Raw genomic sequence first — 11,813 nt, 5'->3', positions numbered from 1 at the left:
ATGCTTCTCTGTCTCTGGATCTGTTTTTGTTCATCAGTTTATGTTGTTCATTATATTCCATAAATGAGTGAGATCATGTGGTATTTATCTTTCTCTGACTGGCTTAGTTCACTTAGCATAATGCTCTCCAGTTCCATCCATGCTGCTGCAAATGGTAAGAACTCCTTTTTTACCGCAGCGTAGTATTCCATTGTGTAGATGTACCTGGATATAAAATTCTTGATTGACTATTTTTTCTTTTAGTGCTAGTTCCTGTGGCTTCCAAAATTTCTGATGAGAAATCTGTTAATAATCTTATTGAGGATTACTTGTATGTAATGATTTGCTTTTCTGTTACTGCTTTTAAGATTCTGTCTTTTGAAAGTTTGATTATAATGTGTCTTGATCTGGGTCTAAGTTCCTCTTAGATGGAATCTTTGGTGTTTATATTCAAGACTTTCATCAAATTTGGTATTTTTCAGCCATTTCTTCTTCAAATATTTTCTCTCTCTCTCTCCTCTCTCTCTCTCTCTCTCTCTCTCTGTCTCTCTCTTCTCCTTCTGGGACTCCCGTATTATGTATGTTGTGCTACTTGATGGTATCCCATGGGTTCCTTAGGCTCCGTTCATTTCTTTTCAATCTTTGTTTTTTAGATTCAATAATTTGCATTGCCCTATCTTCAATTTTGCTGCTTCTTTCTTCTGCCTGTTCAAATCTGTGAATGATAATGTTTTATGTTTGTTTTACATTTTTTTACAGTTATTTTCTGTGTGTGACAAGTGTTAGGTGGTCTGAGGATATGATTACGTGAAATTTTGGAGATAATCCTCCATGACTGAAGTTCCAAAGGCATCTATTCAGGTCCTGCCTGCTTCTGAGTTTCTACTGCCCACCCAGCTGGAGCCGCACGCTTTCCCTGGATATATGCAGGCTCAACTTCACCTTGATCTCAAAAATAAAACCTGGCTTCATGTCAGGGGCATTTCTCAGGCTCCAAGTCAGCTCTGAGGACCACAGAAGGATTTTTCCTCACTGTTAGCCAAGTCTTGGGGTTTCTGGCTAGTACCGAGTACCATCTCTGCTTTCTGACACCCTGTGTGATTCCTGGTCCCTTCCCCAACTCTTCCTACCACCAGAGACCAAAGACTTGACTCTGAGGACCAATTACTATCTGATTGACTCCTGGAACATCTGCTGGCCTGAGCATCCATGTCTGGCCTATACCTGGTTGCCTTGGGTCCTCAGGGGTGGCAGTCTCTTGCCCCTATAAGGAACATTGTTGACAGACTTATCTCAGTTCTCTCCTTGTATAGTTGAGTTACTTTCCAGAAAGAACTATTGTCCTCTGGGAGTAAGTCCAACTCCTGGAACCTATCTGCTCCAAGTCTTCCTGGCCCTATAACTCCAAATGAGGTCAGCTGGTGAGGTGTAATAGCACATAAGCATGGAGTAGATAGGAGAAGGAGAGGAGGGGAGGAGAGGGGAAATAGGGGGGCATCTGTAATACTGTCAACAATAAAATAAAGCAAAATTAAGTTAAAAAACTATTAAGGAAGGTTCCATTCTAGCATGTATGTATGAGAATAATTCCATAATCAATAAGAAATGCAGCATCACTGAACATATATCCTAGTGAGAATGATGAAAGAGTAAGACAAATTGCATATTGATGGGATATCAGAGGAAAACAACCAGAGGGAGACAAAGAGACCAACCAACATAATTAATTTTTACTTAGGAACAACCTTACTCAAGGCATTACACTTGAGGTCACTAGAAAGAAAAATCATGAAATCATTGTGTGTCTTGAGGGTACTTTGTTTTGCCTTAAAGTGATTGTATCAATTTAGGGCCAGGAGGGGATATGATAAAACCAAGAGTACATAAAGTGGGATTCCAGAAGTGATGTGGGCTATTGAATCACAGTAAGAGAAGACGCATCAACAGGGAAATGAGAGGGGACAGCTGAGTCTACTCTGTGCAGGGAAGCTGAGATTGTCAGCTCCATTAGGAAGGCAGTCTTTGTCTTGGAGTCCACATGTGTACCCTTGGCATTTATAACAGTGACTGACAACTAACAATTGTTTAATAAACATTTGTTCACTAACTGAAAGGATATAGGATCAGCTTGATACGGTGAGGCCTGGAGGAAGGCAAATCACACAGCCAGCCAGGGGCAGGGGCAGGAATAAAATCCAAACTTCTCAACTTCCAGCCTTACCTCCAGTGTCTGTTGGAATCAATTGGACAGTCTTTGAGCATTCCTACCTTATATCGATCCTCCCACCACCTCTTTTGAATGTAGTCCTCCCCTTCCTTCCCCATTCCACCACTCTGTAACCAAACCCTGGGGAGGTGAGGGGAGGCCTGGAAGTTCCTTGAGGCCTTAACCTGCCTTATCCAACTCATATCTCTTCTAAGCTTCTGTCTTCACAGTCATTGCTATACTGTTTGGCCTCATCTGCCACCCATTCTTTCCCTTAAGCCTTTCCTTCTGTTGTATGTCTTCCTTAATAGAATAGGAGTGCTCTTTGTGTTTTCTGCCCACACGAACAGGCCCAGTTTAAGACACACTGTTAGATTTTGTATACAAATCTCTCTCTTCAGATATTGGTTCCCCCACTTGCTTTGTGAATAGGAGCAACACAGATCTCTCTGATCAAAGGGGTTCAGGTTGGGCTACTGAGGGAATAGAAAATGTGGGTTTGGAAAAAGTGTTGTCCCAGGTGAAGAGAACCACATCACCAGGAATGGAGGGCATGTAAACATTCAAATTATAAGACTGTACTTTGGAGTAACTGGGTTGAGATGTGTCATCTTTATTGGAAATAACCTGTTTCAATAGCTTCTATCAACAGCCAGGGAAACTGTATATCCTTCCTATCAAAAAACCAAATCAAACTATGCTATTAACCTAAACAGGGAATCTTACATCCACCTCCCTCACCCCTCCTCCCTACTCCACAGATGGGCTAAGAGGTCTTGCTTGGAATCACTGTTACCTGCTTTCTTCTTGCCTTCCTTTCCAGTTGAGAGGGAAAAGCTCAGACAACCAGTAGAGGCTTCATAGATAAGCTGATAAGGCGAGTTCACTCCCATTATTGAGGTGCTCAGGAAGGGCTCTGGAGTGGAAGAGAGAGGGATCCTTCTTTTAATTTTTTAACTCTATTTTTTCTTAACAAAAAATATAATATGGATTTTTTTTGTTCTAGCAGTATGATAGACCAGATATTCTGGTGCTCTATTGTACAAAACAACCACCTCTTGGAATAAAAAGACTTTTGATAAACAAGCAGGCTCTGAGTAATTAAGGGAAATTAAGGTTCCTTTCTACAGTACCCCCCTTCCAATATCTCTCAAGAGTGAAATGACTAGTGCAGGGAGAAGCAATCAAACACAAAAGGTAACATCATGTTACTAAAGGGCAAATGCAGGTATAACTGCTGCATTAAGTAGAGAAAATAAGCAATGAGCTGACTAGAAGGAAAGTCACCTATTTTCTCTTATCCAAGACATAGAAATCAGATGCTTCTCCAACAATCAGATCAGTCTCTTGCAGAATCATGCTGTCTTCTGTAGAATAATTTGATTATCTGAACACTTAAGAATTAGAATTTAGCAGCCCCATCACTCTGGAAAATCTTAATCATTCTTACATAAATCTCATCAAATCCTTTCCTTATTCCCCCCCCCCCAAATATGGCCATTTCACTGGTTGCTAGGAAATGTTAAGCATTTCATTTATTGGTATGGTATATACAAATCCATAAAGAAAATGGCAAACCTGACTTGACAAGTAGACAGAGATAATAACCAGAGACTGCACACTGGATGCAACGCACAATCACTCACCATCACTAGTGATCCAAAAACTGAAATCAGAACAACCTTCAGCACCTTTTAACTTAGCAAAAAAGAAAAGAACTAACAATAGCCAATGCTGGTAAAGATGGAATAAAACTAGTCAACCCTGCTGGTGTAGAGAAAACGCATCAAAAAAGGAATATTTAGCAAGAGCTAAACACATATTGAGACCCTCTGCCCCAATAAACCCTCTCCTGGGTAATCAATCTTAATCACCAATACAACAGAAATAAGTGACATATATAAAGTTGCATATTACAATGCATAAAATACTAATAACAAAAAACCTGGAAACCTAAGCATTTGGTTAATTATGAAACATACATATTAGAAGAAATCTACACCAACTCAAAATAACAATTATTAAAAGCATAGAGCCATGTTGGAAAACATTTGTCTGTTAAGTCAAGGATAGTGAGAAATAGAACACTGCAGTATTCTTTTAAAAGTATACACACACAGGGGAGAAAGAGAGAGGGAGAGAGGGAGGGAGAGGGGAAAGAAAGGAGGGAGGGAGAAAATTGAATAAATGAAAGAAAAATAGCTACATATGCAAAGATGGCAAGATTACTTGCTTTCTTTTTTGGTATGTCTTATATAATAATATTGCCATCAACCAAAAATCAAGGAGTAGTCTAGTTTTCTTTCATGACAGGCCAGGACTAGCAGGTATTAAGGGCAGGAGAAAAGGCTAGAACTAGTCTTACTACTACCTGGCAACAGCTTTAAGGGAACAATACTACTCTAGACTCAGTTATAGCTTTGGTCTGCTTCACATAATAAGATGGTCTAGAAAACCATCTTATTCATGCAAAATAAATTGATTTCCATCTTCTTTATAATGCCCTGGGAGAGCTAACTCAAGTCCTTCTAAGATGAATGCCTTCCCAAAAGAAATGGACAGCTTCTTCATACATATTTTGACATTTTGATTATTTTCCCCAAACTCTAGGCTGGTTTAAAGAAAGGTGTGTCTGGAACCAATGTGGCAACAAGTGAGAGAGAATTCCTGGAGAGTGTGATGGGGAGGTTTTCCGAGTGCTCTGCTAATGCAGCAGGGCACAGACATCACCAAAAGGATCTCTCTCCAAGGTTCAGCTTTCTGCAAATTCTCCTCCACTAGATTAGCCACAGCCTATGAGGGACACCAGAAGTTACTGCAGCACAGGTAAAAGCCTGTGACTCTGGAAGAATGCTTGAATACTTTATGAGGTGGAGTGCGATTGCTGACAACCGTTTCCTTTTCAAGGTGAGGGAACAGAATATTCAGGTGGGAGAGCACCATGGGCAGGTCTGAGAGTGGGTGCTTGGGCCAGAGCTATCATGACACCCCCGTGGGACTCTCCCTATTCACAAACAGACCAACAGGTAGCTGTCCACCCCAAAGGAGATTGATCTCTAAGCCCTATATGGAACACAAGGTGCAGAACTCCATATATGCTGGTAACTATCTGTAAAAATAGTTACAGAACAATTTAGAGGACCTGTGCTACCAGGGCATAGCTGATCCTGAATAGAACCGGCATAAGATACATCCATGGCATGGTAAATAGTGTGGGAGGAAATGTTTGGGATTTTAATCTTAGAAAAGGAAAACAAAATTTATCAAAAAAAACCCCAAAACACCTTCTTTTACCTTTTATTTAACAAAAATTAATTGATATTGGAGCACATGCTAATTGTTATAAGAAATAAAGACTGTGTTGACTTTTTTCCTGAATGGTTGTATGTTAACAATAAAATGAGTCCCTTCATGTTTGTTTTTTGCATCTCCTACCTCACAGATACCACCAAATTGCTCTCCACAGGAATGGCACAAATTTGTACACTTACCTGCAGCATTTGAGAATCTCCATTACTCCACATCCACCTCAACGCTTGGAAAAGTCAAGCATTTAAACGGGACTTGACCTTTCCATTGCACTCTGGTTGGTATTGTTTGAATTCTTACCTAAGGGCTGAAGCTCAGGTACCCACCTTTCCCCAACAGTCCAGCACCAAAGGTACTTCTCCCGAATGTGCCAACCAGGGAGTCAAAAGCCATCTCTTTGGCATTGAGGTGGAGGAGCTGGCTGGCCTCCACAAAGCGCCTTGTGATGTCCAAGGGGTTGGCACCTAATAAAGGAATCAAAGCAACTCATTTTCCTCTCAGCATGGGCTAATGTTTCCAGAAAAGGGCCTCCATAAATGGCCAGGGAAATAAGGGTAGAGTGTAGATCCATATCTAGGATAAGAAAGTGTGAGGGGGCTCCTAATGGAAGGGTCTCTAGCTCTCAAAACCTCTCAAATGGCATGTTACTCTCTGCCCCGCCTTGTCCTTCTCTCTTCCATACTCATAGGCCTGGGTATCAATGCTGTTGGTATTTAAAATAATGCAGTACTTAGAAGTTTTAATTACTGATGTGGCTCTAGGTCCTGGCCTTAATCTAGAGATGACACCCTCACAATAGATGGATCCCAGTTCTCATAACTCTCCCTGATTCTGGCTCTACTGGGCTCTGTCCTGCTACCCACCAATTGTCCCTCTTGACTGGCAACTCCACAAGCCCCTTCCTCCTGGGTGCCTTCTCTCTCCACCTCTGTGTCATTTCCAAAAACTCCACCCATCAGTACCTCTGACCTCGCACAATTCTCCACGGCCAACCTTTAGTCTTGGCTCTGCAAAGTTGATGGAATGGAAGGAAAAGAGGAGAACAGAGAGAGGTGAGAGGATGAGTCTTGTGGGTAGTCATGGTAGGAGTTCAATTCCTACAGCAGATCCATGGCAGCCACCTGTTCCCAGTTCATCCTCATATACCTGTTTGGGGTAGGTGCAGTAGACACATCGGTCCAGACAGACCATTCCAGGCCCAGAAAAAATGGAGAAGAATCTGACAAGCCAGCCTTACCAGACACAGACTCCAGCATGGCCTTCATCTTCAGGGTGAGCAGCTCAGTCAGCAGGTGGATGGACCGTCGCTGGAACTTGTACAGGGTGTCCTGGCTGGTGTGTACCCGATGACCACGGGTGGTGAACTTGCCTGGCTCAGTGGGTAGCATCAGTGGTGGTGGTACTGGTGGTGGTGGTGGCTTCTTCGGGACGTGGATCTGCACAGGGGTTGATTCCATAGACACCACAGGTGGAGTCCCAAAGCTGATCTCCAGGCCCCGGATGTCAGACGGAGTAGGCACCATAGGGTCAGTGATGAGCTCCTCCCAAGTGAACTCAAAGATGTTTCTGATGCCCTTAGGTATAGCAATGCCTGTGTTCCGGCACATGAGGAGTAATTTGGAAATGTTGGCCAGCAGCTTAGGGGCCTTGGATTTGTACTGCAGGTACAGTTCTCGGTTACTCTTGATGTCGCTCATGTTGTTAGAGCATGCATACTGCTAAGTAATACTGTCTATCTCGGACAAGAGGGGCCTTCAGCTGTAAAGAGTCAGAGCACCCTGAGAGGTGAATGAAAGCAAACGTTCTTTTTTTTTGAAAGCCAAAGTTCTTACCTAAGGTGAAGGCTTGGAGACAGACAGAATGGAGGTGCTGAAATGGCCTTTACGGGTCATTGAACCTGGGTCCTATCCAGGAAGGAAAATAATTGGTCACACCCTCCTCCGCAGTAGGGCAAGGGGATGCCCCTCCTCCCTTTTCTTCCCAGAGAAACCTCAGATAGACCCACATTAGTGAGTCACTTTGGGGAGGGAGGGCCTGGGGATGAGTAGGTTCTAGAAATAGTTGCAGGGACAGTCACACAAACTAAGTTCCTATGGAGGAGCCCCCGGGACTGGAGGAATGGAAAGGATGGGGAAGAGAGAAAGGTTCCATCATACCGTTTGTAATTATAGATCTGAAGCTGGAAGATCTGCTCGTGGTCTATCAATAAAAACCTGCAAAAACAAAAAGATATTTCATCGGCTTTCTCTGGATGAAAGGGATAAGCTTCCTGGTTGGGTAAGCTCCTGGTTGCAATGAAAGGATGGGTATAAAATTATTCAACATGTACATCCAAAGGCAGACAGGAAAGAATGAGGAGAATGAGTTTTCTTAATTCAATACTAATATTATTTGCCACATTTCATAAAACCTAAGATTTGATGTAACTAATGCACCATCTTATAAGAAAAATATCAATGTAAGATACCATTGACTGTAAGACTTATCACAATTTCACAGGTGTAAAAAGGGGAAAATGTGTACCTTAAAATCAGCAAACTATAATAAGCATTTTCCCACTTTAATAAAACTTCCTGAGGGCACCTAGTGCTCATCAAATGGACATATGTGGCTGTGAGGATAGCAGACAAGCATACTCATGTCTGGGTCAGTTGAACATCATTAGATGCTACTAGGTGGTTTTCATCCTTCTAAATTGTGTTTTATTTTTATTGTTTTACTTTATATAAAAAATAGACCACTGGTTGGAGAGAGGGAGTTTGAAGAACAATTTGATGAACACAAAATGGCTAGAAAAAAATCTACAAATAAACCTCTAGGGTTTTGTAATCAGATCTGAAAGTTTCATTCATCTGATCAAAATAAATACCATAAGGACATACCATTGTCCATATGTCAATCTAAAATACATTAATAAAAATATAAAGTCACTTCTTGATTTTACATCACACAAAAATGATTTAATTTCTGAGGGGCTTTGTGAAAATATGTTCTATAAAAAAATGCTCAAGAATCAGAACACAATACTCTCAACAATAAAAATAAATTAAAAAAAAAAAAGAATCAGCTGGAGGGGGCCAATGGGGGGAAAAGAGGGTATATGTAACACTTTCAACAATAAAGATTTTTTTTAAAAAATCAAAAAAAAATCAGCACACACAAAAAAGGTTGGTCAAAGGGAAGCTGAGAGCAGAAGCCTCCCCCCCACCCCCTTCTGATCACCTTTGCCAGCATTTCCATACAATGTCAGTAGTCGCCTCTCTTGTCTGACTTAAATGACCCATGAGCATACTTGCTAGTAATGGTGGCCTTAGAGCAGAAGGGTCTCTGGCTGGTGCCTTCGAACAATTCTTGTTACCACAGCCCTCCAACCATCAATTCTACCACCTCAGCCTGACAATTACCCCCCACCATGTCCATGGCCGTCTTCTCCCACCAATCTTCAATCTTTCGCTTTTCAAACCATGTCCTCTCGAACCACCCTAAGTTCACCATTCCAGGACCACACCCCTGGTGCATACCATCAGCGTTTATAGAGCAGGTTCACACCATAATCTGGTGCAACCACCCTGGGGTGAGAAGGCTATTATCTCTCTGGTTTTACTGATGAAGAATCAGAGCTCTTAGGAGTTGCCTATGGACATAGGTTCTACATGCAACACTACTTCCTCACGCCCTTTGAGTTGCCTCTACCCATCTATCAGCAACAAGTCTCCAAAGAACAAGAATCCCATAGAGCAAACCCTTCTGACATCTGGCTGACTTGCAGATAAAGTGGCTTCCTATGTCTATTTGCTGACCCCCTGGCATCTATTCCTCAGCTCTGAAGACTTGGAAAAATAGGTTCGTTTTTTTTTTAAATGGTAAGTCTACAGAACAAAGAAACCACTCAGAATCTCTGTCATCAGGGCAGCCAGCCAGAGGATCTGACCCTGACCGTGCAGGGCTGACTTTTTTTTTTTTTTCTCTTTAAAACCAGGACTCAGATGAAGACAAATAAAATCCTTGAAATGTTAAATAGTTTGAGGAACTTTTTCCTACCCCCTTCCAGTTCCTTTCCTTTGAAGTTAATTTTGAAGATATGTCTTACAGATAAAAGCTGATTTTTACAATAGCTTTATTGTGATATAATTCACATACCATACAATTCAGTCTTTTAAAAGTATACAATGGTTTTTAGTATATTCAAAGTTGTGCAACCAACACCACTACCTAATTTTAGAACATTTTCATCACCCCATAAAGAAACCCATTATCAGTTACTCTCTATTCCCTTTATCCCCAGGCAACCACTAATCTAGTTTCTGTTTCTATAGAATTGCCTGTTCTGGACATTTCATATAGATGAAATCATATAAGTGGCCTGTTGTGACTGGCTTCTTTCACTTAGAATGTTTTTGAGGTTTATGTTATAGTAGGTATCAGTACTTCATTCTTAGTAGAATAATATCCAATTACATGGTTAAACCACAATCTGTTCATCTAGCATTATTTGATGAATATTTTGGTTTCCACTTTTTAGCTACTATGATTAGTGCTTCTATGAACATTCATGTACAGATTTTTGTGTTTTCTTTACCTATTGCTATTCTCATTCTTCTGGAATGGATGAAATGACTGTAGCTCCAGCAGCCATTTCAATCCACGAGGTTACTATGAAGCCACGTATTAAACGTGGCAGTGGAGACACTGCCAGCCCCAATGAGAGCGGGACTGTGGCAGTATGGTGGAGCAGGTGAGCGGTCGGTGACAGGCTAAGGCGGGTGCGAAGGGGGCCCCATCGCCCCACCAACCGCCCTGCAGACAGTAACCAGCTGTGGCCCGGCTCCCAGGTGCTGAGGGAGCCAGGCAGGGGGCCCAGCCCCGACCAATCACCCTACAGGTGGGATAGTGGAGCAGGTGAGGGGCTGGTGCCAGTGCCAGGCCCAGGCGGGGTGCCAGGCAGGGCTGCGGGGCTTCAGGGCTGGGGGTATAAGCTGGGGCCTGATCTCTGTAGGCCACCCCAAGGGACCCACCCATGCACAAATTCGTGTTCCGGGCCTCTAGTGAATATATAAATGCAGTCCACGACTGATTAAGAAATACAGAAACAAAAGATCAACACCAGACCTGGGTGACAGATTTTCACTAAAAAACACCTTACTTCATTTGATTACTTTGATTTTTCAGTTTTTCTAGATCTACACCAATCACATCATTCTCTCCCTTCCCCATCCCCCACCCTACTCCTCACACACATACATCAAACATTAAGCTAAATGTACACACCTATACTGACAAAATGCCTCACCAAGACAGCTGGCGAGGGTAGGTGAGAAGGCCAGAGTTGTTTCATTTTTGCTCACAGTTTTCAGCAGGTCAATAAATTCTTTTCAATGATCATCCCTTACCTTAGCCATTAAGTTTTTGTTTTTTTTTATAGGAACTGCTTGATGTATAACTAACTTAGTTCAATTTACTGACTGAAAAACAACAACACTAAACATATGTGGAGTGGCTACTCTATGTTGTATTAACTGCAAAAACCAGTACTTACCCTGTTCCAAATTCTAACTTCTATTGCCTCATATGTATGTCACAAGGTTAGCTGAAAACCACCCCATGGGCTGCACTATGGCTTTAAGAAATAAATTATACACAAGGTTTGGGCAAATGTATGGCTACACATAGCAGGAATCTCATGTATATGGATTTAAAGTTTCTCCTTTGGGAATTTTGCAAGCAAACAAAATGATTTATTTAGCCAATTCAAATGAACTGTATCAAAACACACAAAGGCCTGAAGAAAAGATTAAAGTGAAAACAAATAATTCAAAGCACTTTCTGATCTAAAACATTTCACTTAGCTCTACAAAGACACAAACAAGGTGTAGTCGTTTTCTGAGAAGAGATTTTACCACTGTTTTCTCCCAAGATAAACACAGCCATAAAAATATATTAAATGCTTCATGTACATCTGGAAGAAATTATTTGTCAATCCTTTAGTTACTAATGGGAGGATCATGTGTAGTCAGACTCTAGAGCATGTAAAAAAAACCAACACAGATCATTTAGAATTATTATGTGCAGTATAGTAGCACTATACCACATGTCTTTTTGAGCACCTGAAATGTGGTTAGATTACAGTGGTCGGCAAACTGCGGCTCACAAGCCACATGCGGCTCTTTGGCCCCTTGAGTGTGGCTCTTCCACGAAATATCACGTGCGGGCGCGCACATACAGTGCGATTGAAACTTCGTGGCCCATGCACAGAAGTCAGTATTTTGTGGAAGAGCCACACTCAAGGGGCCAAAGAGCCACATGTAGCTTGTGAGCTGCA

At 41.8% G+C, this 11,813-nt stretch overlaps 1 protein-coding gene across 1 annotated transcript in view; it reads right to left on the bottom strand.

Annotated features, from left to right (window-relative positions):
• The window catches only part of LOC102249044 (chromosome unknown open reading frame, human C3orf20), a 61,557-nt gene that overhangs the window by 49,287 nt on the left and 457 nt on the right, over positions 1-11,813 (bottom strand). The window contains exons 2-5 of the mRNA XM_014542715.1: positions 7,651-7,707; positions 6,732-7,398; positions 5,821-5,958; positions 2,982-3,101 (exon numbers count right to left, since the gene is read on the bottom strand). Of these exons, the coding sequence (XP_014398201.1) occupies positions 2,982-3,101; positions 5,821-5,958; positions 6,732-7,191 (718 nt within the window). The 5' untranslated portion in view covers positions 7,192-7,398; positions 7,651-7,707. The remainder of the gene's footprint in view (positions 1-2,981; positions 3,102-5,820; positions 5,959-6,731; positions 7,399-7,650; positions 7,708-11,813) is intronic.

The sequence above is a fragment of the Myotis brandtii genome, unplaced genomic scaffold (assembly GCF_000412655.1).
Source record: "Myotis brandtii unplaced genomic scaffold, ASM41265v1 scaffold312, whole genome shotgun sequence".
NCBI lineage: Eukaryota > Metazoa > Chordata > Mammalia > Chiroptera > Vespertilionidae > Myotis > Myotis brandtii.
This window is presented reverse-complemented; position numbering and strand designations above follow the sequence as displayed.